Here is a 26296-nt window from a genome sequence, read left to right on the forward strand (position 1 = left end):
CATATACCTTGTTTTATTCAGCTGGCACACTGGCTTAAAAAAAAAATCAAAATTCAAATGTATTTATCTTAACAGGCCCCAACATTCTTTTTTTTAAACACTTCTGTTACCCACTGGACACCTAAAAAAGCATATGGTATTGGAGTTTGCAAGTTTTTCAGCAGCCTGGAACATAACACCAATAATTTAGGAATAAATGCTACATAAGATCACCAGAACAACTGGAGCAGTGAAGTCTTTTTTCTTACTGATCTATAAGCTGTTTGAGGGCAAGAGCTTTGTCTAATAATCTCTGTACTTCTCATAGTGTCTAACACTGACTAGGTCTTGCACACAGTAGACTGGTATTAACAGAAATTCATAAAAGGAAGATTTGGTTGTGCTTCTCCAGAGCAAATTACTTGTTTCTTCCTTACGGCCACTATCATTCTATTAATTCCAAAGTGGAGGTTCAGGGGCTGACTTTGGCCTGTATGTTTTGTTCTAGCTACATTGTATTGGCTCAAATAGTATTTTAATACGACAGATTAGTATCCAATTTCTAAATATTAAGGTATTTCATGAGAAGTTCATCTTCCTGGTTTCTCCCTCAAATTAGCAGCATCGACAAGGCTCGGCCTTCATCCCCAATTGGCAAAGATTATCTGAAGGTGAAGATCTGCTGCCTCCTTTTCCTGGGCAGGTGCTCGAAAGTTCAGGTTTTTGGCCAGCCGCGGTGGCTCACGCCTGTAATCCCAGCACTTTGGAAGGCAGAGGTGGGTGGATCACTTTAGGTCAGGAGGTCGCGACCAGCCTGGCCAACATAGTGAAACCCCGTTTCTACTAAAAGTACAAAAATTAGCCGGGTGTGGTGGCACCTGTAGTCCTAGCTACTCGGGAGGCGGAGGCAGGAGAATCGTTTGAACCCGGGAGGCAGGGGTTGCAGTCAGCCGAGATTGCGCCACTGCACTCCAACCTGGGTGAAAAAAGTGAAACTCCGTCTCAAAAAAAAAAAAAAAAATTTCAGGTTTTCACTACAATAGGCTTCTAGGCAGGACAGCATGGTGTGTGAGGGCACCAGCTCCAGAATCTAGAATCGGTCTGCCTGGGTTTACTTCTTGGCTTCACCACTTTACTAGCTGTATGATCTTGGGGCATGTGATTCAACTTTTTCTAGCCCAAGTTTTCTTACCTATAAAATAAGGATAATAGTAATAGTCATCGCATAGGGCTGAGGTGAGGATCAAACGGCTTAGCGCATGTAAGCACGGTGCCTGACACTGCAGAAACTACTCAACAAATACCAGTTATTGTTATCTGTCTGGCATTGGAGGCGGTTGAGTCTTCCCACCCTTATGTAACTGATTTTTGTTGATGCTAGCTGCTAGAAAGCTCTTAATGAATTTATGGCTCTCCCTCAGCAAGCATACTGAACCTAAGCTATACATACGTACCAACTTTATCACCTTTCTCCATCCTTGTCTCTTGGAAAGCCCGTTAAACTCTTATAGTGCCTACTTGTCTTTACTTTTGTAGTTCCGTCTCCAGTAATGACTCCACCCCATCTCAATCTTACTAATTCTTCAAAGCCCAATACAAACGTCAGCCTTCCTGTAAAACCTTCCCTTACAGCACCATTAAGAATGCATAGCTTCCTTCTCGGTGTTCCAGTAACACTTTCCCCTTGTATGGCCCTCACCACCATGGATGACTTGACTAATTCATTACGTACATCAACTCCTAAAAGACACGATCCTGTGTTAGTCATCTTCGTACTATCACTTTCCTGCCCCTTCTCCTGGCCAAACACCAGGCACATAGCCATGATCCATAAACGATTCAACGACATACATTGATTGAGCAACAGCAACAGAACGAAATTATCTGATCTAGCCTGAATACTGAAGCGGCCTTAACCCCTGGGAAACTACTAAGGTAAACATCACTTAAACAGGATCCAAGAAACGGCAAAAAGTTAAACGGAGCCCTAAGTCCCACGGAGGGAAGTGACCATCTGTTTTGGGGAGGGTCTGGGAAGCTATAGGCGCTGGCGTACTCCACAGCCCTGGCCGGGCCGACCTGGGGTCTCCCACTCGTGCAGGCCCAACTAGGGCTGGGCAGGCAATGGGGGGTGCACGCTCCAGCCCGCAGGCCCCCTGAGGCCTAAGCAGGCTCCGCGCCGTGACTCAGCCCCTGGCGCCCGCCAACAGCCAGCCGGCCTCTCCTCACCTTGGCTAGCTTCGCACACTCGGGTAGGCGCTGATCCACCGTGGCGCTGTAGTCCACCTCCATCTTGACGATGCGCCCGTCAGCCCGCTCCGAGCCGCCGTCCGCCATGGTCCCCGCCTGAGCGTCCCTTGCTGTCCCCCTGCTTCGGCCACCACTCGTCACCCACACCGGAAGCCGCCCGCGCACCCGCTCAGGCAGCCCGTCGGGAGCCCATGCGAAGGACCCCTCGAGGTCCCCGGCGCTGGTTGCCACTCAGGCACTGCCGCAGACAGCCCTGGGGGTGGGGCTTGAGGCACGCGGGGCGGGACTCGCCACTCCAGCTTGCGGCGTCAGGTTTTGTCTCTGGGAACATCAGACTTTTTATCTAAAATTTGCGATGAGAAAAGCGAGTGTAATAGAACAGACCATCTCATATATCCCTACACCCCTGCTTCGAAATATAATTTCTCAGGACCGTGGCCAGTCGCTTAACTTTTCTTGGATCTCGGTTTTCTCATCTCTACGTTAGGAGGCTAAAATAAACCTTAAAGTAGAAGATGCTAAGGTTTTATCTACTTGAGAATCTTGGTGGCTTACTCTGTGGGATCTCTGAAAGCTCCTAAGAGAAGATATGGCAGCAGCTCAGTCATTTAATAAGCAAAGTGGTTTTTTTCTTTGTTTGTTTTCATTTTCACTGTAATCCACTAAGTTGGTAAAAAGAAAAGTTAGAAAGACTTGTTATCCCTATAGGACTTTCGTGAGCATCAAACTAGATGACATGTGAGACAATTTCAATTCTTAAGGTCCTTACACGTATTATGTGTTATCATTCATACCATGCTGGTCCCTAGAAAATAGCTTAAGATCTTAAAAAAGCTCAGGACCCTTGAAAATGGGAATGAGGCCGGGCACGGTGGCTCACGCCTGTAATCCCAGCACTTTGGGAGGCCGAGGCGGGTGGATCACGAGGTCAGGAGATCGAGACCGTCCTGGCTAACATGGTGAAACCCCGTCTCTACTAAAAATACAAAAAATTAGCCGGGCGTGGTGGCGGGCACCTGTAGTCCCAGTTACTCGGGAAGCTGAGGCAGGAGAATGGCGTGAACCCGGGAGGCGGAGCTTGCAGTGAGCTGAGATTGCGCCACTGCACTCCAGCGTGGGCGACAGAGCAAGACTCCGTCTCAAAAAAGAAAAGTAAAGAAAATGGGAATGAGGTTGTGTTTGGTGTGGGCATACGGTCAACAGCAGCCTGGAAAGCAAACAGGAAAACGGGAAATCTTGGAGTGGTTTATCTATTATGTTAGTGGTTCTCAATTTAATTAGTGCCGACATCGCTTTATAGATGCTGAATAGATCTCTTTGTTTGTTTTAACTGCGATGAAAATCAGGGAAAATATAAACCATCTACAAGCAAAATAAGACTAATATCTCAGCTATAATCTGTAATGTAGAGGAGAAACAAATTTTACCTTTTTTTATTTTTGTAGAGATAACAGCTATACTACGTAGCCCAGGCTGATCTCAAACACCTGGCCTCAAGCAGTCCTCTCACCTTGGCCTCCTAAAGTGCTGAGATTACAGGTGTGAGCCACTGTGCCCAACCAAGGAGCAAATTTTAAAATAGCAAAATAATATATATTTCAAAAGATAAAGTCTAAAACATGTCTACAGTGGAAAATACAAGGAAGTAGTTATTTGCTTGCACCCATACACAATAACTATAAATGTAAAAGCTGCAACTGCAACAGGTGTGTTCTCTTGGTTCCTGAAGCGTGGTAAGGGCCTATTGTTGGTGACATTTTCCAAAATGGTGAGCAACAAGCCACTTCTTGGTAAAGCTCTTTTTTTTTTTTTTAATTTTATAGTCCATCAGCTGGGTCTTATGGCTCATGCCTATAATCCCAGCACTTCGGGATGCTGAGGTGGGTGGATCACTTGAGGCCAGTAGTTCAAGACCAGCCTGACCAACATGGCGAAACCCCATCTGTACTAAAAATGCAAAAATTAGGCAGTCGTCATGGCACGCGCCTGTAATCCCAGCTACTCGGGAGGCTGAGGCAGGAGAATCGCTTGAACCCGGGAGGTGGAGGTTGCAGTAAGCCAAGATTGCGCCACTGCACTCCAGCCTGGGCGATAGACGAGACCCTGTCTCAAAATAAATAAATAAACAAACAAACTTTATAATCCATGACATGCTGAAAGAAAGTTCTGACTATATCAACATATAATCTTCCATTGTTTTTCTCATGGAAGAATTCTTAGAAATTTTAGTTGATGTTAAAAATGAAAGAAAAGTAGCTTGTCATATGTAAAATTGACTTAGAGTCTAGGCCTCAGACACAGAAGAAAGTGTCTGGTAGGACATTCAAAAGTCTGATGGAATGTGGGACAATATTTTGTCGTGTAGACTTGTTGCCTGGCAGGCTGTTTAGCATCGCAATTACATGCTGGTGTCTCCCTCTTCCCTCCGTGATTGTCACAACCCAAATTCCCCTACAGGCTTCTAAAACACACTCTAGAGGCTGGTACTGTTGAGACACACTAGGCTAAGATGCCTTTTCACTACATATTCTGTGTGACATTCATTGGTTTGACGAGAGTAGACAATAGGATCTGGAAGTGTAAATTTATTTTTTGTTAAAAAATTCTTTTCTGAGAAATAGTCTTGTTCTGTTGCCCAAGCTGGAGTGCAGTGGCGAGACCTGGGCTCACTGCAGCCCTGACTGCCTAAGGTCAGGTGATTCTTCTGCCTCAGCCTCCCAAGTAGCTGAGACTACTCAGCTATTGGTTTTTGTTTGTTTGTTTTTTGAGACGGAGTCACGCTCTGTCACCCAGGCTGGAGTACAGTGGTGCGATCTCGGCTCACTGCAACCTTTGCCTCCTGGGTTCAAGTGATTCCCCTGCCTCAGCCTCCTAAGTAGCTGGGACTACAGGCGTGCACCACCACACCTGATCAATTTTTGTATTTTTAGTAGAGACTGGGTTTCACCATGTTGGCCAGGCTGGTCTCAAACTCCTGACCTCAAGTGATCCGCCTGCCTTGGCCTTCCAAAGTGCTGGGATTACAGGCCTGAGCCACTGTGCCCGGCCCTCAGCTATTGTTTTATTATTTATTTATTTTTTATTTTTGGCAGAGATGGGGGAGGTCTCACTGTGTTGCCCAGGCAAGTCTTGAACTCCTGGCCTCAAGCGAGCCTCCTGCCTCTTCGAAAGTGCTGGGATTACAGGCATGAGCCACAGCGCCCAGCTGAAGGTCTAAATTTAGAGTGAAGAGTTTGAGAAGACAAAAAGTAACAAAGGTGTGATTGAGTAGACAGATTTATGATTTCCTGAACTCAAAAATTAAGGAAAGGGTCTAAGAAGGGGCAAATAGGAGGGGGAGAAAAGTAGTTGACTCCCAAACCAAACTGAAGCCCTTCCTTGCTGAGCTTAGAGGTAAAAGAAAATGAAAGCAAGTTGAGATCCTAAGAAAACAAGAGATTAAAGTTAAATAAATAAAGAAGGATCTCAGAAGTCTGAGCAATAGCCAGAAAAAAATAGATGAGAGTACTGTATTACAGACAGATACTTTATATGAATTCTTTATTTGAGTGAGTCTGAGATTAAATCTGTGGCTTTGCAAGAAAGAAGTTGGTTTCAGAAGAGAAAAGTTGGCAGTGTAGGAATATCTAAAAGGCAAGGGAGAAAGGCTGATTGAGAAGAGGAGCTTATTCAGAAAGAACAGTAATATTATGATACTCATTATTAGAAATAATGTGCCCCTATATTACTATGTTAGGTACTTTTTAAAATTTTTTTATTTTTTTGAGACGGAGTCTCGCTCTGTCACCCAGGCTGGAGTGCAGTGGCTTACTCGGCTCACTGCAAGCTCCGCCTCCTGGGTTCACACCATTCTCCTGCCTCAGCCTCCCGAGTAGCTTGGACTACAGGTGCCCGCCACCAGGCCCAGCTAATTTTTTTTTTTGTATTTTTAGTAAAGACAGGGTTTCACCGTGTTAGCCAGGATGGTCTCGATCTCCTGACCTCATGATCTGCCTGCCTCAGCCTCACAAAGTGCTGGGATTACAGGCGTGAGCCACCGCGCCCTGCCTAGTATTTTTTTTTATAGTTGGCATTCCTGGTACATCCATCTTATTGGCTGTGCACATAACTGTCCCAAAGATCCTGCCTTTGGGAAGTGAATATTCTTTTTCTTTTTTGAAAGAGTCTTGCTCTGTCGCCCAGACTGGAGTGCAGTGGCATGACCTTGGCTCACTGCAGCCACCACCTCCCGGGTTCAAGTGATTCTCCAGCCTCAGCCTCCCAAGTAGCTGGGACTATAGGTGTGCACCACCATGCTGGCTAATTTTTGTATTTTTTCAGTAGAGATGGGTTTCGCCATATTGGCCAGGCTGGTCTCAAACTCTTGACCTTAGGTGATCTGCCCACCTTGGCGTCCCAAAGTGCTGAGATTACAGGCCTGTGCCACCATGCCCAGCTATGGAAAGTGAATGTTCTATAATGGGGAGAAGACAGAAAATAAATATGTAAATATGCGTGTGGATGGGGCAGGGGGTGTGATAAGCATTTGGGAAGTAGCCAGGGAAGGAATCACTAGTGAGCCAAGAACAGAAGTAAGGGAGCCAGGCTTGCAGGTATCTGGGGGATGAAGATTCAGGCAGAGGCTGCCACAGGTGAGAGAACCCTGAGATGAGAGCAATCAGATCACGTCTGGCCTGTTTGAAGAACAAGGAGGTCAGAGTGACAAGAGCAGAACGAGTGAGGGCAAACGTCCTAGGAGATGAGGTTTAGGGCAACTTGGCCATTATAGGGGTTGGTGTTTTCAGTTTCTGCTTTTTTAGAGGAGGCCTCGCTATGTTGCCCAGGCTGGTGTTGAACTCCTGGGCTCAAGCGATCCTTCTGCCTTCATCTCCCAAGTAGCTGGCCTCTTAAGTAGCTGAGATTAAGGCACGAGCTATAGGACTTGGGTTTTTGTTTTTTTGTTTTTGTTTTGAGATGGGGTCTCGCTCTGTCACACAGCCTGGAGTGCAGTGGCATAATCACAGCTCGCTGCAGCCTCGACCTCCCAGGCTCAAGTGATCCTCCCACCTCAGCCTCCAGAGTAGCTGGGACTATAGGCGCATCCACAACACCTGGCTAATTTTTTTGTTTTTTGTAGAGACAGGGTCTCGCTGTGTTGCCCAGGCTGGTCTTGAACTTCTGGACTCAAGTGATCCTCCCACCTAAGCCTCCCAAAGTATTGGGATTACAAGCATGAGCCACCTCACCTGGCCAGGACTTGGCTTTTAATCCTAGTGAGATGAGAAGCTATTGGGGGTTTTGGGCAAGGAAGTGGCATGAGCTGCCTTACATATTAAAAGAATCATTCTTGCTGCTGTGTGGTGACTAGATTGGGCAGAAGTTAGGAGACAGTTGAGAGGTTTTTGCAATAATCCAGAAGGAAAATGATGGTGATTTGAACTAAGATCAAGGTGGTAGGCTGGGCGCAGTGGATCATGCCTGTAATCCCAGCACTTTGGGAGGCTAAGGCGGGTGGATCACCTGAAGTCAGGAGTTCGAGACCAGCCTGGCAAACATGGCGAAACCCCATCTCTATTAAAAATACAAAAATTAGCTGGGCGCAGTGGCATGTGCCTGTAGTCCCAGCTACTCAGGAGGCTGAGGCAGGAGAATCGCTTGAACCTGAGAGGTGGAGGTTGCAGTGAGCCGAGATTGCGCCACTGCACTCCATCCTTGGCAACAGAGTGAGACTCCAGCTCAAAAATAAATAAATACATACATACATTAATTAATTAAAAAAAAAGAGAAGGAGCTCAGTTTTGGATAAATTTGAGGTGACTGTCGGATATCCAAGTGACAAGAAAGCAAGTTGGTTTTCAAGTTTCAAGTTAAGAAGTGTCATTTGGGCCTAAGATTTGAATTTGGGCGAGGTGCAGTGGCTCACGCCTGTAATCCCAGCTAAGGCAGGAGGATCTCTTGAGGCCAGGAGTTCAAGACCAGCCTGGACAACATGTCAAGACGCTGTTTCTACAAAATATGTTAAAAATTAGCTGGGTGTGGTATGTCTGTTATCCTAGCTACTCAGGAGGCTGAGATGGGAGGATCCTTTGAGCCCAGGAGTTTGAGGCTACAGTGAGCTATGATCATGCCACTGTCCCGTGTGGCTAATTTTTGTATTTTTTTTTTAGTAGAGACAGTGTTTCACCGTGTTGACCAGGTTGGTCTCGAACTCCTGACCTCAAGTGATCTGCCTGCCTTGGCCTCCCAAAGTGCTGGGATTACAGGTGTGAGCCACTGCACCGGCCAATTTATTGCTATCTTACTTATTTAAAAAAGAAACTATACCTTTGGCCACAGAACCTCCAGTTTTTTTTTTCTATGTGAAGTAATTTGTAACACATCATTGTCAATTCACTTTTATTTTATGGGCATTTACTGCACAGCTACAAGGAATTCCACATCAAAGACATTGTCTGTATTTAACAGAGGCCTGATAGATGGGTGGGTCTATACTTAAGAGTTGCCTTGTGACTTTCTCTGTGTCATTAAGAAAATTTAACATTAGCTTAGTAACCAAACAAGATCAAATACACAGGTATTTAAACACAAACACACACACAAACACTTAGACTTTGTTGGAATTAAGCAAGTAATATTTAATAAAACAAAAATTAATTGTAGGCTGGGCGCAGTGGTTCACACCTATACACCCAGCACTTTGGGAGGCCGAGGCGGTTGGATCGCTTGAGCTCAAAAGTTTCAAACCAGCCTGGATAACATGGCAGAATGCCATCTCTACAAAAGAAATACAAAAATTAGCCTGGCATGGTGGCGTGTGCCTGTAGTCCCGGCTACTTGGGAGGCTGAGGCCAGAAGATCACTTGAACCTGGGAGGTGGAGGTTGCAGTGAGCTGATATCGTGCTGCTCCATGGAAGCCTGGGTGACAGAGTGAGACCCTGTCTCAAAAAAAAAAAAAGAAAAAAAAATGCAAGAATAACATCTGATTTTTAAAATATTATAAAAAAGAGGCCATGTTGGCCAGGCACCGTGGCTCACGCCTATAATCCCAGCACCCTGGGAGGCTGAGGCGGGTGGACCACCTGAGGTCAGGAGTTCGCGACCAGCCTGGCCAACACGGTGAAACCCCGTCTCTACTAAAAATACAAAAAATTAGCCGGGCGTGGTGGCGGACGCCTGTAATCCCAGCTACTTGGGAGGCTGAGGCAGGAGAATCGCATGAACCTGGGAGGTGTAGGTTGCAGTGAGCTGAGATCAAGCCATTGCACTCCAGCCTGGGTGACAGAGCAAGACTCCGGCTCAAAAAAAAACAAAAAGAGGCCATGTCAAAAGCACATAGGAGCCAACCAGAAAGAGCTCCCAACGGCCAATGCTGGAACTGTCTGAGCAGCAAAATAAATAACATAATGTTGATTATAACTTGAAGTATAGAATAAATAAGCACAAATCCATGCAGATATATATATATATTTATATTTATATTTGAATAAATAAATATATATAGAGAAGGGACAAATCTTTTTTTTTTTTTGAGACGGAGTCTTGTTCTGTTACCCAGGCTGGAGTGCAGTAGCATGATCTCGGCTCACTGCAACCTCCACCTCCCAGATTCAAGCAATTCTCCTGCCTCAGCCTCCCAAGTAGCTGGGACTACAGGCGCGAGCCACCACGCCTAGCTACTTTTTGTATTTTTAATAGAGACGGGGTTTCACCGTATTGGCGAGGGTGGTCTCGAACTCCTGATCTCAAGTGATTCGCCCACTTCGGCCTCCCAAAGTGTTGGGATTACAGGCGTGAGCCACCATGCCCGGCCTTCATTTTTTAATCGTCAGAAATTCCTGTTAGTACGCTTTTCTTTCAGAGGCTGTTTACAGAGGTGGGTCAAGACCTTATTTTTTCACACAAACAGGGAGGATTCAAGAGGTCATCAGAATGCCTCGAAGAGAATAGGTTGAAAGTCTTCTTAGATTATCTTGGTGTGCCATACCCCCTCCCGCGTTTTGAGAACCCCTGCTTTCAGAGACTGTCACTTATCTGAGAACAGATGCTGTCACAGACATGCACAGCCTCATATTCTTCTCCTCTTTGTCTTATCATTCCTCTCTGGTTAACTTTACTGTTTTGTTCCTCTTTTTGCCTTTTGTGTCCCACCCCCATTTAAAAAAATGTGATGATCAGCCACGGCATAATGATGATAGCAACAGCTTCAAGGCTCTTTGTAAGTAGATATTACGACTTCATTGGTGGAGAAGAAACAAAGATACAATCCTTGCCAGACACTTGCTGAGGACAGGACTTAAAACCACCACGCTTGGCCAGTAGATGGCGTGCCCCGCCCTCAGTGTGCATGACTTATGAATGAATATGCCCTCCCTATGCCCTGCACCCAGCCCCTCCCGCCTCTGCTAGCCTCTCCAGCTCACTGCTATCAGAACCACTGTCTGAAGCACAGATTGCCAAGGCCTGGCTTTAAAATGGTGTTATGGGGGTTGAGCTGGGGAGAGGGATTCTCTGTGAAGGCAGTGGGTTGAACAGCGGAAGGGTTGAGCTAGAAAGGTGGCTGGGGAGGAGGGGCTTTTGCAGCCAACTGCCTTGTCTCATTTGACTGGAGTTGGGCTGGGAATGGTAATGGACTAATGTGAGAAAGGTAGATCCAGAGCCTTGGACCTCCTACCAAGGCATTTTGACTTGCTCAGTAGGCCGTAGAGAAGCCCTAAAAGGTTTTTATATATTTTTTAATTTTAGAGACAGGGTTTCAGCATGTTTCCCAGGCTGGTCTTGAACTCCTGGGCTTATGCAATCGGCCTGCCTCGGCCTCGCAAAGTGTTGGGATTACAGGGGTGAGCCACCGAGCCCAGCCAGGAATCACTAAAAGGTTCTGAAGGTGGCAGGATGAGAGCTGTACTTGCACAAGATTAATATGAGCAGGTTTGCGGATGCAATGAATGAAAAGAAAATGAGAATCCAATGGAGAAGTCACCTTACAACAGGAGGGGTGGGCTTGGTGCGGTGGCTCACACCTGTAATCCCAGCACTTTGGGAGGCCGAGGCCATCACCTGAGCTCAGGAGTTTGAGACCAGCCTGACCAACATGGTGAAACTGCATTTCTACTAAAAATACAAAATAAGCCAGGCGTGGTGGCGGGTGCCTGTAATCCCAGCTACTCCGGAGGCTGAGGCAGGAGACTTGCTTGAACCCGGGAGGTGGAGGTTGCAGTGAGCCGAGATCATGCCATTGCACTCCAGCCTGGGCAACAAAAGCGAAACTCCGTCACAAACCAACAACAACAACAAGACGGGTGATGGATGAAGCATATATGTGACAATTTACAGTTCGGGAAATTCAGAGAAGTAGCTCCTCAACCGTGTCACCCGTCAGTAGAATACTTCCTTCCAGAATCAGTGTCAGGAAATGTCCAGGAAACCAGGAACCGAGCCTACACATCCCGATGTCCCATGTACATGCGCACGTGTGGCTAGCCAATCCCTTGCCTTCCTGCCTCTGGGAAGATTATTAGGTCTTCCATTTGTTTTCAAGTAAGAAGCAAAAAAAAAAAAAAAAAAAAAAAAGAGGAAAAACAGCTTGAGTTTCTTTCCATATCACAGCCTTCCAATGTGTTATTATTCAACACTGCAGTGTCAGATTTAGATTTTCCACCTCGAGGAATTTGGTTTAGCTTTAATTAGTTGCTGTGAATATTTCTGAGCCAACTCTGGAAAGCATTTATCTGGAAAATAGTTTCCACTAAAATATAAGCTGGATATAGGGTATCATTTTCCTAGGAGGGTTTGTATCAGTTAACACAGTTATAAATTCTCTCCGGCCCTCTGGATGACTTTTGCCACAAGCCCATCATCGTCATATTGGTTAATTACTTATTAATCACAATTCAGAATACTATATTGAGGCATCTGCATCACCATCCAAGCTCTAGCCTCAGGACTTCAGAGCGTGAAGATTTTTCGGAGAAAAGATAACGCTTACAGGTTATTCTCATACAGGCAACTGATGCATTTTTCATCCGGCAACTTTTCATAAAAACAAGCTGAAAAATACCAGACAAATGAAAAACAGACTTCAGCAGTTCCATGCTGCTTCCTGAGTAACTGAAGAATGTGCTTCTTGTGGTTAAAATGAGAGATCTGTTTAATATGGATCAAATAGCAACACTCCAGGCATTTTCATTGACATTTCACTGTGACTTTTTGAACTTAGGAGTGCGGATACGAAAACCTACTCTTTCTTTCTGCTGTGCGGAGCCTGCATAATCTGCAGAAAGATTGCAGAGCCGGGCCAGGCGAGGTAACAGGCTACGTGGGGTTCATGTTCTCTCTGGTTGTTCCCTCCCCCTGTTTGTAGTTCATTTCCATTCACACGGCTGCACTTCCCAGTTTTCCAGGATCTCTCCTCTGAAACCAGGCAAGGGTTTGTTCCCAAATCCCACCCATTGCCTCTCCAGCCCTGGACTTGCTTACTGGACCACACATAGGTGGTGGGCATTGGTGACTCGTCCCTAGGGTCAGGGGACCAGAAACTGCCCAGAGGGGCTGGATGGAGCACGGCGGCACTCAGGGCACAATGGAGAGCGGATTCAAAGGGCAAAGGAGCCGAGGGAAGCCCCTCTGTCCGAGCCTCCCCAGCGCCGGCCGGGCTCCGCTCCGGAGCAGCCCCGCCGTCTGGCAGAGACATGCTGTTTTGTTTAAATCCTCCACATTCTTTGCCATTTCCCCATTGGCCGGATGGGGCTACCCTCCCCGCCGCGGCCGCTGCTGATGTCAGCCTCGCTCGCGCTCGCTCCTCCCGCACCCACCTCCCGGCCCCAGGCACACTGCATCGGCGCGGACGCTCTGGCCCCGGCGAGGTGGCTGCAAACTCGCGGGCACGCACGGCGCCCGGGGAGCCGAGGGACTCGGGGGAGGGGACGCGCGCGGAAGGCGCCAGCTTCCTCCCGCCCGCCCCTGGCAGCCGCGAGCCGAGGTTGGAGGCGCCCGGGGCCCCAGCCGGGCAGAGCCGAGCGGCGGTGGCGGCGGCGGCTTCCCTTTTCTCCCCGAGCCGAGCCCCGGAGCGGCGCGGGGACCGGCCCTAAAAAGAGCAGGAAATCTTGTTTACCGCCCGCGGAGAGGAGCCGATCTAGCCTTTGTCTGGAAAGTCAGCATCTCCTGCTTCGGCTGCAATGTGTTCTTGGTGACATTAGCATCGGGCAGACCCGCCGGAGAAAGGGGGTCGCCAGGTTCCGGTCTGCTTTCGGAGGCGGATCGAGCGGGTGACTTTTGTGCATTCGTTTTAATTTTTGGAAATCTCTCTTTTTTCCTCCCTCGCTCGCTGCCGGGCATGTCCTGATCTGGCGGCCGCTCCTACCACCCTGGGCTGCCGAGCAGAGCCGTCCCCAGCGGGTCTCCCTCCCTGCTTCCCTGACTTTGCAACACCGCGTTCCGGGAGGACCGGCCTCGGAGAGGGAGGAGGCGGGGGAGCTGCGAACACCCGGACCCAAACCCTGACATGCTCTGGGGCTGAGAGGAGGAAGCCAGGAGCTGAGCGCGCCGCGGGGGCTGCTTCGCCCGCCGGCTCCGAGCGCCGGGCTCCGGGCGCCCTGCCCTGCGCCTGGGCGGCAGCCTTGCTGGTCTGGGAGGCGCCCCCCACTTCCCGCCCCGGGGGTCCGCGGCCGGCGGGACCATGCTGCTGAAAGAGTACCGGATCTGCATGCCGCTCACCGTTGACGAGGTAAGCGCCGCGCCCGGCCCGGCCTCGCCCGCTCCGGGACCCCCGCCGCTGCCGCCGCCTCCTGGCCGGCGAGCCCCGGGCGAGCGGCAGGAAACCCAGGTGGACGTTACCCCGCAAACCCGAAGGCTGGAGGAGAGGAGGGAGGGGATTTGCGGCTTCCACTTGTCACCCCAGCGGGGGAGGGCGGCGCTGGGTGGGGCGGCGGACTCCGGGTGGGCTCTTCGGGGGCGCCCAGAATCCAGACTGTTGGGGATCACAATGAGCCAAAGGGAGTGGGTGCGCCCCCTCCCTCCAAATAAGAAAATGAATAAAGCAAACCCAAGAGCCCCCGGCGCGCGCTGTAGCTGGGGTTTGGGGGGCATCCCGTCCTGGCCGTGGGCCCAGCCTCCCCTCCCCGCCCTCTGCGGTCAGGTAGGGGTGCGAGGAGGAGCCCTGCGCCCTCGGGATCTGCACGCCTCGAGCCCCGCGGGGGGAACCTCTGAGCCCTTGGGGGAGGTCCCTGCGGGGCCCGACTTCTCGCCGTCGCCGCGGGCTTGGGCGCAGCTCCCGGCACGTCCGCCCTTCGAGGCTCGGGACCCGGCTGTGTCCTTTCGCAAACCGCCTGGCTCGGAAACTTTCTGCGTCTCTTATTTCTTCCGCCGCGGGGAGCGTGGTCGGCCCGCGAGCCGGGAGCGGCGGGGGCTGCGACGCGGCCACAGGAGGGCGCTCCAGCACGTGGTGCCGGGGCCGCGGCTGCCGGCGGGGGGCGCCGGGCGCGGGGCGGGGGCACGTCCTCCAAGCGCGGCTCTGCTGCCCTTCTCCCGATCCTGCGAAGCCGCGAGCTCCAGTATTCTGGAAGTGGTGACTCAGATAGGATTATTACGGCCCCGGCTTCCCTTTCTTCCCCTTCTTCCTCCCCACCTTTGTGGTGATTCCACGACTGCTGAGCGTCTCTGTCCAGGGACAGCGAGGGAGTCCAAAGCCAAGCAAGGCAACGTGAAACTCACTAGTATGGTTTGATGTGGCAACACACATGAAATCAGCCACCCAGACCGTCTTTATATTTAAATCTGGTGCCTTGAAACTATCAGATATGTTATTGAGCCACTACTTGGTGAGAGGGGCGATGTGCTTTGGGAGAGAAAAAGATGCATAACTGAGAACGTGGCTGTGCTCACAGGGGCTGTCCGTATTTGCCATCTGGACCAAGGGTTAAGGTAAGACCCAAGTACAATCCAAGACAAGATCAGAGTAGCTGCAAGTTTACAAAACGCATTACGGGGACACAGGCTGCCACGGAGGGAGAGATCAGCTTCCACCAGAATGAACAACCGAGTTTTGGAGTTCGTTGGCATTTGAGGAGGTAGCATTTAAGCAGGGTCTGGAAGGGTGGGTGCCAGGTGGGTAGACAGAGATTCGTGTTGCATATGACCTTGAAAGTGGAGAAGCAGGACATAGCTTTGTGGAGAAAGAGAAAGGCAAATGAATGGGGCTGGTTAATAGGAGTCTTTCCAGAAAAGGTGGAGATTGTCCCACCTTGTGGGCAGTTGAGCTAGAGTAATTCAGTTGGGAGGCATGGATCCCTCTACTCCATATCCTAATGACCTTGTTTTTTGATATGAGTTTGGATTCTAGGAGCAATGTTGGGACTGCATGAAGTACACAGAAAATTGCAGGTGATAATCAAGAAAAGAACCAGTTCTAGAATCTTCTCTACTAACTACAAAATCTCTTTATCCTAGTTGGTTCCCTTTTCAGGCTTTCTGAAAACTCAGGCAGATGCTTTTCCCACTTTTGTTTTTGTACCAAAATATCCACAGGTATACCATGGGGTAATTACATTTGAATGATACAGGTGGAGGCCCTTCCTTCCTTCTTTCCTTCCTTTCTTTTTTCTTTCTTTTTTTTTTTTTTTTGAGATGGAGCCTTGCTGTGTTGCCCAGGGTGGGGCGCAATGGTGAGATCTCTGCTCACTGCAACCTCCGCCACCCGGATTCAAGCAATTCTCCTGCCTCAGCCTCCTGAGTAGCTGAGATTACAGGTGCCTGCCACCACGCCTGGCTAATTTTTGTATTTTTAGTAGAGACGGGGTTTCACCATGTTGGCTAGGCTGGTCTTGAATGCCTGATCTCAGGCAATCCGCCTGCCTCAGCCTCCCAAAGTGCTGGGATTACAGGCATGAGCCACTGCGCCCGGCCAGCCCTTCCTTTCTTAAATCAGACTCATCAGACTCCACTTGTAATATAATTATAAATTCCTTAATGTATAATTCATTTTGGCCAAAGTATGATTCAGTTTCTGTAAGGTTCATATTCTGAAGTCATTTTCGGCTTTGTCAGAGAAGCAGGAGGGCAATTTAGATTAATAGATGTTTCCAATTAGAAGGATTCAGATTAGCTAAATCTGATGACGGATGAAGAAATGAGGCCTAGTTTGCCAGATGTTAAACCCCTAGAGTCAGAACTGATAGTAAATTCCACAGTCTCCACCATCCCCTTTTCCACTGACCCTTTTTCCACACTGAAAACGAGGAAGCAGCTTGAGTTTCTTTAAATAAGATGTTTAGGTAAACTTTGGAAGCCTAACTTTTTTTTTTTTTTCTTTTTGAGACAGGGTCTTTCTCTGTCATCCAGGCTGGAGTGCAGTGGCGTGATCCTGGTTCACTGCAGCCTCCATCTCCTGGGCTCAAGTAATCCTCCCATCTCAGCCTCCTGAGTAGCTGGGACAATAGGTGTGTGCTGCCAACCTGGCTAATCTTTTTACTTTTTGTAGAGACAGGGACTCGCTATGTTGCTCAGGCTGGTCTTGAACTCCTGGGCTTGAGTGATCCTCCTGCCTCGGCCTTTTAAAGTGCTGGGATTGCCGGGCGCGGTGGCTCACGCCTGTAATCCCAGCACTTTGGGAGGCTGAGGCAGGCAGATCACGAGGTCAGGAGATCGAGACCATCCTGGCTAACATGGTGAAACCCCGTCTCTACTAAAAATGCAAAAAAATTAAGCAGGCCTGGTGGCGGGCGCCTGTAGTCCTAGCTACTTGGGAGGCTGAGGCAGGAGAATGGCATGAACCTGGGAGGCGGAGCTTGCAGTGAGCGGAGATCACGCCACTGCACTCCAGCCTGGGGACAGAGCAAGACTCCATCTCAAAAAAAAAGGGCTGGGATTACAGGCATGAGCCATTGTGCCTGGCCTGGGAGCCTAACTTTTGCTTCCACTCTTGGTTGGTTCTGGGCCTGATTCAACCTACATGGAACTTCTGGAACTTCTCTTTTTTTTTTTGAGACGGAGTCTCCATCTGTCTCCCAGGCTGGAGCCCAGTGGCGCCATCTCAGCTCACTGCAAGCTCCGCCTCCCGGGTTCACGCGAGTCTCCTGCCTCAGCCTCCCGAGTAGCTGGGACTACAGGCGCCAGCCACCACGCCCGGCTAATTTTTTGTATTTTTAGTAGGGATGGGGTTTCACCGTGTTAGCCAGGATGGTCTCGATCTCCTGACCTCGTGATCCGCCCGCCTTGGCCTCCCGAAGTGCTGGGATTACAGGCGTGAGCCACCGCGCCCGGCCTACTTGTTTCTCTTTAACCACCAGAGTTCATTGGTAGCAGTGTCCATACTTTTGAAAATGAAGCAAATGCTCATGCTTTGAAGAGTCAGTGAGAGAACCCACACTTTGCCTGCTTCTTGTGCCTGGCCTTATCCCTTCGCCCTCATTTAACCCTCTGGTGGTGGCGGGCGGTGGAGCATTAGTGGCACTGGTGTGTTATTTATATTTTGCAGATGAATACATTGAGATTCAGAAGGGTTAGGTAATGTGCTCCAGGCCACACAACTAGTTAATAGCCAAGCCAGAAGGAGAGCATGGTGAAACCCATTATTTGTTTTTCCTTACTCTGCTTTTTGCCTGTCACTAGTGTTTAATCCAGCAAAAGGAAAAACATTTCTTGAAAACAGATAAAGTCAGCACTATCAAGTAAATGAAAAATCAGAAGCCTTTTGACTTGCTATAGATGGTACTGGCCTGTACTATTTCTCTAGCTTTAGTTTAACACATAAAATGTTCTCTAGTTCCAGGAAAAAAGAACAGCTCTGGGAGATCAAGAAAATAAAGCTGAACTACTCTCTATATTAGAGTGTTGGTGGGGTTTTTTGGTGTGTGTGTGTGTGTGTTAGACATTAATTTCAGAGTAAAGAATTAATAAAAGTAACATTCCATAGATTAATTTTAATTAAAACATTTAGTTGGAATAGTCCCTCGTTTGTGTTAAATGTGGTGGTCTCTGAACTCAATATAAGCCTGTTGGAAAGGTATGAACAGGAAAAGTTCCTGAGAGCTGAGAGTTGCTATAGAGAGAAAGTTGTCATTATCTTCATTTGAAACATTTGGTAGATGTAGATGTAGATTCTAGAGTTTTTGTTTGTTTGTTTCTTTTTTTGAGCCGGAATCTCTCGCTCTGTCGCCCAGGCTGGAGTGCAGTGGGATGATTTCGGCTCACTGCAACCTCCGCCTCCCGGTTTCAAGCAAGTCTCCTGCCTCAGCCTCCCGAGTAGCTGGGATTACAGGCGCCCACCATCACGCCTGGCTAATTTTTTGTATTTTTAGTAGAGAAGGGGTTTCACCATGTTGGTCAGGCTTATCTCGAACTCCTGACCTCAGGCGATCTGCCCACCTTGGGCTCCCAAAGTGCTGGGATTACAGGCATGAGCCACTGCCCCCGGCCGATTCTAGAGTTTTAGACTTAGAAGGAGTATTGGAGATGATTTATAATTGAGCCATTTATTTATTTATTTACTTATTTATTTATTTATTTGTTTATTTTTGAGATGGAGTCTCGCTCTGTCACCCAGGCTGGAGTGCAGTGGCCCAATCTCGGCTCACTGAAACCTCTGCCTCCCGAGTTCAAGAGATTCTCCTGCCTCAGCCTCCAGAATAGCTGGGATTTACAGGCTTATACCACCCCGGCCGGCTAATTTTTGTGTTTTTAGTAGAGATGGGTTTTCACCATGTTGGTCAGGCTGGTCTCGAACTCCTGAGAGTTCATGCCCGGTGAGCCATTTCATTTTATAATGAAGTCTAGACATGTAGTAGGTGCAGTTAAGGTGTCTACCTCATTGACAAACTCTAGGCTAGAACCAGGTCTGATTTAAGGCTCAAGGCTGTTCTACTGTATGGAATTCTCCCTCCTCTGAGATTCCTTGCTGGAAGAAAATATTCTCCTGAGGACCCATGTGTAAAGCAGGTACACTGGCTCTACTATCTAGTTGAAGGTGGCTGGCGACTCCGACCTTGTGTCTGCTTAGCGGGACACATAGGGTAGCCCCATTGGAACCTATTGGAAGGGTGGCCCACCTCCTCCCACAGCCACTTGTTGGTCCCAGTGAGCGACCTGCTCACCAAGGAGGCTCCTTGGAGCACAGTCTGAAGATCACCCTGCACCTGTCACCCTCGCCCCAGAGGTACTTGTTAGTAAAATGAGCATCTCTCAAGAGACGCTAAGCACATCCTAATATTATCTAAGGCAGGAATCCTTTTGTTTTAATTGCTTTCTTTACTGTTTAACCGTTCTGGCCAGGCGCAGTGGCTCATGCCTGTAATCCCAGCACTTTGGGAGGCTGAGGCAGGTGGATCACCTGAGGTCGGGAGTTTGAGACCAGTCTGACTAACATGAGAAACCCCGTCTCTACTAAAAATACAAAATTAGCCAGGCGTGGTGGCACATGCCTGTAATCCCAGCTACTTGGGAGGCTGAGGCAGGAGAATTACTTGAACCCGGGATGTGGAGGTTGCGGTGAGCTGAGATTGCACCATTGCACTCCAGCCTGGGCAACAAGAGCAAAACTCTGTCTCAAAAAAACAAAAACAAACAAACAAACCAAAAACCAGTTCTTGTCTAACAGTTCCTGTTCTGACTGCATTCACATTAATGTGTATACTTTTAGGGATTGATTTGTGGTCTCTAGGGATATGGTGCACAATGCAGAAAAATAGAAACACTTCCCTCCCCTCCGAGAAAAGAGAAAGAAAGGAAAGGAAAGAAAATAAAAACAACTTTTTCATACAGAATATTATTTTGTTCTTTGCCCTGGCAGGGAGCCAGTGCACTTCATCCAGGCACCCCCAGGGTCCCTGGAGAGTTTTCTTGCGCACATTTCTGAGAACGGATTTGGGATCAGGGTGGTGCTGCCTCTGGAATGACATGAATGGAAATGCCAAAATGCCCAACAGTGCTCCTTGTTCTCTGTTTTTGTTTTTTTTCTTCTTTCTTTTTTGAGACGGAATCTCGCTCTTTCGCCCAGGCCACAGTGCAGTGGCGCAATCTCGGCTCACTGCAAGCTCTGCCTCCCGGGTTCATGCCATTCTCCTGCCTCAGCCTCCCGAGTGGCTGGGACTACAGGCGCCCGCCACCGCGCCCAGCTAATTTTTTTGTATTTTTAATCGAGACAGGGTTTCACCGTGTTAAGCAGGATGGTCTCGATCTCCTGACCTCGTGATCCGCCCACCTCCACCTCCCAAAGTGCTGGGATTACAGGCGTGAGCCACCGCGCCTGGCCTTGTTCTCTGTTTTAAACCATTTTCCTGAAATGCATGTGCAAACATATCAAGGCAGAAATTATTGAAAGGAAGAGATTTTAAGTTTGCTGCTGCCGTCAATACCTCTGAATATAAAGGATAAAGACTCCTTGGATTAATCTCATAGACTTTCCCCAAGGTTTCTTGTAAACGTAATTTGGAAAATGTTTTCCTTGTCTGGTATAAAAATTTTATTCTGAATAAGATAATTCTATAAAAAGTTTTCTCAAGAACGAACACGATTTTGAGAGGTTGTTTTATTTTATTTTAAATTTTCTGTTGAGAAGGGACCAAGGTCAGGGTCATGCGTGTGATTTCTGGGTGATCCAGGTGGTTTCCTTGGCGGCTTGTTCTGAGAGGTGAAGCCAGCTGGACTTCCGGGTCCGGTGGGGACTTGGAGAACTTTTCTGTCTTACAAGAGGATTGTAAAATGCACCAGTCAGCACGCTGTAGCTAGGATTGTAAAATGCACCAATCAGCGCTCTGTAGCTAGCTAGAGGTTTCTAAAATGCGCTAATCAGCACTCTGCAAAAACGCACCAATCAGCCGTCTGTGGCTAGCTAGAGGTTTGTAAAATGGACCAATCAGTGCTCTATAAAATGGACCAATCAGTGCTCTGTAAAATGGACCAATCAGCACTCTGTAAAATGGACCAATCAGCAGGACATGGGCGGGGACAAGTAAAGGCATAAAAGCTGGCCACCCCTCCCCCCCATTCTCTCCCCCAACCCGGCGCCTTCCAGGCTGTGGGAGCTTTACTCTTGCTGTTCGCAATAAATCTTGCTGCTGTCTGCTCTTTGGGTCCGCACCACCTTTAAGAGCTGTAACACTCACCGCGAAGGGCTGCGGCTTCATTCTTGAAGTTAGCGAAACCAAGAACCCACCGGAAGGAACCATCTCTGGACACAGTTCCACAGCCAGGGGACAGTGGAGGTTTGCCTAGCTGTCTGGCAAAGCTCCGGTTTTTTGTTTTTTTTTTTTGTCATAACGGGCACAGGGAAAGGAGGGCGGGTAAATAGATTTGTGCAAACCTTTCAACACTAATGGAACAGACAAGGAGCAGATGCTGTGCTCCTGGCTGGTCGGTGAAATTGACTCTGTCCGTGAAGGAAGCTGCATTTTCCCAGTGACTTGGGTGGAAGTACCTGGCACAGGAAATAGATACAGGGATCAGGGAAGCAAACTATTGTTAACAAAACCCTGATTAAAAGTAGGTAGTAATTAACTTTTGCTTTTTCTTATTGTGATGTGGAGGAAGTTCCTAAGGCTCTTGAAAGTCAATTTAGAAACCTTGTGTCTGACTGCATGAGTGTGGCTGATATTCCAAAGCAAAGCGAGTAATATTCATTTCAGTAAGGCTGTCGTTTCAGGTGAATGGAGAATATTACTTATTGTAGGCATTAAAATAAATTAATATACTTTATTTATTTATTTTGAGACGGAGTTTTGCTCTTGTCGCCCAGGCTGGAGTGCAGTGGCGCTATCGCAGCTCACTGCAACCTCCGCCTCCCAGGTTTCAAGCGATTCTCCTGCCTCAGCCTCCCGACTAGCTGGGATTACAGGCGCCTGCCAGCATGCCCAGCTAATTTTTGTATTTTTAGTAGAGTCGGGGTTTCACCATGTTGTCCAGGCTGGTCTCGAACTCCTGACCTCAGGTGATCCACCCGCCTTGGCCTCTCAGAGTGCTGGAATTACAGGTATGAGCCACTGCGCCCAGCCTAAACTAAAGTAATATAGTTTAAACATTGAACCTCTTTAAGAGCTTCCCCTCTCCTAGGGATGTATAGGTATGGGATGGGGAGTGGGGAATCACAACGTTTTGGGGTTTTAAAAATGTGAAAGTGTATGCACAATGACAGGCAGTAAATGTGTTTTTCAGGAGCAGTAATTACTGGAAAAGTACATCTAGGTTCATTGCTTTAGCGGCCTGAGTGAGATCGCAATACCCTGGCTGGCTTGTGTGGGCTTTGGCCTGTTTTCTGTTGCCTGGAGGTCTGTAGTATTAGGCAAGTCTGAAAACTTTTTTTGAAAACTAGGTAACACTTTTGCCCCGGTTCAGAGAAACAGACTGAGTTCTAGAAATCAGCTAACTTGTACTGAAAAGGTTTTATGTACCTTTAACAAATTCAGCCCACCGGGAGAGGAAAAGGAGAATTTCAGACTAGAAATCAGGAATTTTGTATATTCCCAACTGAAGATTTTTCTTGTAGGTTACAAGGAGGATGAGGCACAAATATATTACAAATATTAAAACGGACAAACCAATCGCATCTGGAAAATGTAGAGTTGTCTGGAAAAATAATCTTGGAAACTTTACTTTTTGTACTATGCAACCTCTAATTTACAAATAACATCCAAATCATTCAAACGAACAGCGTCTCAGGGCTGCACACCGCCAGGGGGCGCCATTTACATGGGACCCAGTGGGAGTAGAGCAGTGTGATGGGCTGCAACTGACCAACCTGCCTTTTACCGCGCTTTCATGCTCCCAGCCCCTGCTGCTCTCCTGGGTTAGAACTTGAAAGTGTATACCAAACTCATGGGTTTACAAGTGGAAACATCACACCCTTAGCATCGTCTTTCCTGAACACTCCATCTACAATAGCTTTTTCCTCAGCTAAATCTCTGGCTAGGCACAGTGGCTCACGCCTGTAATCCCAGCACTTTGGGGTGCCGAGGCAGACGGGTCACTTAAGGTTGGGAGTTCAAGATCAGCCTGGCCAACATGATGAAACCCCATCTCTACTAAAAATACAAAAGTTAGCTGGGCATGGTGGTGGGCGCCTGTAATCCCGGCTACTCGGGAGGCCGAGGCAGGAGAATTGCTTGAACCCGGGAGGTGGAAGTTGCAGTGAGCTGAGATCGAGGCTGCACTCCAGCCTGGCTGACAGAGCGAGACTCTGTCTCAAAATAAAATATAAAATAAAATAAAATAATCTTTTCCTTAATATTCTCCCTCTATTGTCTGCCTCTCCACACCTGTTTACTCCTTCAGAGCATTTATCGCAATTTGTACTTATTTTGTTTACTTGTTTGTTATCTATCGCCATCATTATCTTTTCAACATGTAATCCACATGAGAAAATACTGATACAATCTTTTCACTTATTTTTTTTCACACTAAGTCTTTGAAATCGGATGTGTATTTTCTGTGGACACGCATCTCAGTTTCACTGGCCGCTCTGCAGTGCTCAAGGACCATGTGTGGCTTGTGGCTGCCATACTGGACAGTGCAGCTCTGGTGCTTAAACTTAGAGTCCACACATAGTAAATACTTGCTGAATGAATGGATAGGAAGAAGCTGAGGAAAACAGGAACTTTTTAAGGAACCCTGATCCTCTATGTCCTCCTGTAAAAGGTTTAAAATTTTTTCACTTGTATACTGCCTGAAATTTTACCAATTAGAGATTCTTTTGTATTTAATACATCCTCACTGAAAAATTTCTTAGTGATACCCCTGAGAAGTTTGAAATCAGTCACATATATTTAGGAGTTATTGCCATCAGACTGCTTTCCTCCTAACTCCCGGAGGAGTATGTATATTAGTTTTCATTTCTTTCTTTCATGTTTTTTTTTTCCTTGGAGTCTTGCTCTTGTTGCCCAGGCTGGAGTGCAGTGGCATGATTTCAGCTCACTGCAACCTCTGCCTCCTGGTTTCAAGCAATTCTTCTGCCTCAGCCTCCCGAGTAGCTGGGATTACAGGTGCCCACCACCACGCCCAGCTAATTTTTCTAGTTTTAGTAGAGACGGGGTTTCTCCATGTTGGCCAGGCTGGCCTCGAACTCCTGACCTAGTGATCCACCTGTCTTGGCCTCTCAAAGTGTTGGGATTACAGGCATGAGCCACTGCACCCGGCCTCTTTCCTTTTTTACTCTGAGACATAGTCTTGCTCTGTCACCCAGGCTGGAGTGCAGTGTGCATGATCTCAACTCACTGCAACCTCCACCTCTCGGGTTCAAGCAATCCTCCCGCCTCAGCTTTCTTAGTAGCTGAGACTACAGACTAGCACCACCACACCTGGCTAGTCTTGTATTTTTAGTAGAGACAGGGTTTCACCATGTAGGCCAGGCTGGTCTCGAACTCCTGGCCTCAGGTGATCCACCCGCCTCGGCCTCCCAAAGTGAGCCACCGCGCCTAGCAGTATATTAGTTTTCTGTTGCTGTGTTACAAATGATCACAAACTCAGTGGCTTACAATAACACCCATTTATTAGCGCACAAATTCTGTGGGTCAGAAGTCTGGGTGCGGCATGGCTGGATTCTCTGCTCAGGGTCTCATAAAGCTGACATGAAGGTGTCAGTCAGGCTGCCTTTCTTTCTGGAGCTTGGAGTTGTCTTCAGGGCTCACATGGTTGTTGGCAGAATGCAGTTCCTTACTTCATCCATCAGTTAGAGGCTCGATCCTAGAGGCCACCTGCCGTGCCCTGCCATGTGGCCCTCTCCACGACATGGCAGTTTGCTCTTGCAAGGCCAGCAGGAGCTTCTATTGCAACTTCAGATCTCTCTGACTTGCTGTCTCTGACTTCTTGATTCTTTTCCAAAAGGTCTCACCAATCAGTGGGAAGCTTGGGGGCCATTCTGCCTCTCCTGGGGAGATTAGCTGAATTAGAGTAGTTATTTCTTGAATCTGGAAAACAGGGCTATGGAAGTTCCAGGCTGGCATTGTGTAAACATCCATTCACAGATACTTTATTGAACTCCTGCTCTGTGCCGGGTGCTAGGCCTGCAGTGGCTGACAAGGCAGGTAGATCCCTGCCCTCCTGAAGCTCCTAGGCCAGAGGACACTGGAGAGGTTTTATTGCCATTTAAAAATAGATGATGGCCATGGTTGCACAAGTCTATAAGTGTATTAAGAACCATTGAATTGGTATGTAAAGTACATCTCAGTAAAGCTGTTTTGTTGTTGTTGTTGTTGTTGTTTGAGACGGAGTCTCACTCTGTTGGCCAGGCTGGAGTGCTATGGCTCAATCTTGGCTCACTGCACCCTCCGCTTCCTGGGTTCAAGCAGTTCTCCTGCCTCAGCCTCCCGGGTAGCTGGGACTACAGGCGCGTGCCACCACGCCCGGCTACTTGTTTGTATTTTTAGTAGAGACGGGGTTTCACTGTGGTAGCCAGGATGGTCTCGAACTCCTGACCTCGTGATCCACCCGCCTTGGCCTCCCAAAGTGCTGGGATTACAGACGTGAGCCACCGTGCCTGGCCAAAGCTGTTTTTTTAGAAATAGAAGTGCTTACAGATTTGTTTGAGCAGAATAGATACCCATGTTCAGAGAGAGAGAGAGAGAGAGAGAGAGAGAGCCATTGAGAGGCAGAGAGTGCCAAATGTGAATCTGTGTAAATTGAAAAGTTACGGTCCCCGTCCTTAAGGAGATGGCTCTGGTTGTCTTGAATTTAGACAGCTTTCCAGAGGAGGAGGTTCTCTCCCGCAGCAGTGTGGGGAAAAAATCTACCAGATTTGGACCAGAATGACTGCAATTTAGGTCAGAACATGATACTTAGAGGGAAAAAAGTAATCATGGCTTGAATAGCTACCCTAAGGCCAGCTACAGGGCTGCAGGGGTCTGTGGAACCTTTCTTGTCAGAGCTCAGGATCCTTAGGAGTCCCCGCAAGGGCATGGAGGCTGTGGCCATCATGAGTAGAAGAACCAGCTTCCGAAGGAACCTAGGATTGTTCTGGCTCTGGCTCCAGGTGCATATCTCTGCTTTCCGTGAGCATTGAATGGGAAATCACGTGTTAGCAGAATAAATCCCAGAATACACATTCAGGAGGAGATGGTTCCACATGGCACTTAAGTCATTTGCCTTATTGATGTTTGTCTGGCAGATGTCCTC

The 26296-nt window shown here is 48.1% G+C and overlaps 2 protein-coding genes across 3 annotated transcripts in view; one reads left to right on the forward strand and one right to left on the reverse strand.

The window, feature by feature from the left end:
- PSMD12 (proteasome 26S subunit, non-ATPase 12) overlaps positions 1-26296 on the reverse strand; it is a 376293-nt gene that overhangs the window by 23186 nt on the left and 326811 nt on the right. The window contains exon 2 of the mRNA XM_054459615.2: positions 2209-3739. Coding sequence (XP_054315590.1) covers positions 2209-2316 — 108 coding nt within the window. The 5' untranslated portion in view covers positions 2317-3739. The remainder of the gene's footprint in view (positions 1-2208; positions 3740-26296) is intronic.
- Positions 13798-26296, forward strand: part of PITPNC1 (phosphatidylinositol transfer protein cytoplasmic 1) — a 315851-nt gene continuing 303352 nt past the window's right edge. For both annotated transcript variants that reach the window (XM_063656481.1, XM_054459617.2), the window contains exon 1: positions 13798-13928. In XM_063656481.1, the coding sequence (XP_063512551.1) occupies positions 13881-13928 (48 nt within the window). In that variant the 5' untranslated portion in view covers positions 13798-13880. The remainder of the gene's footprint in view (positions 13929-26296) is intronic.

This window comes from Pongo pygmaeus, chromosome 19 (genome assembly GCF_028885625.2).
Source record: "Pongo pygmaeus isolate AG05252 chromosome 19, NHGRI_mPonPyg2-v2.0_pri, whole genome shotgun sequence".
In the NCBI taxonomy this organism is placed as follows: Eukaryota; Metazoa; Chordata; class Mammalia; order Primates; family Hominidae; genus Pongo; species Pongo pygmaeus.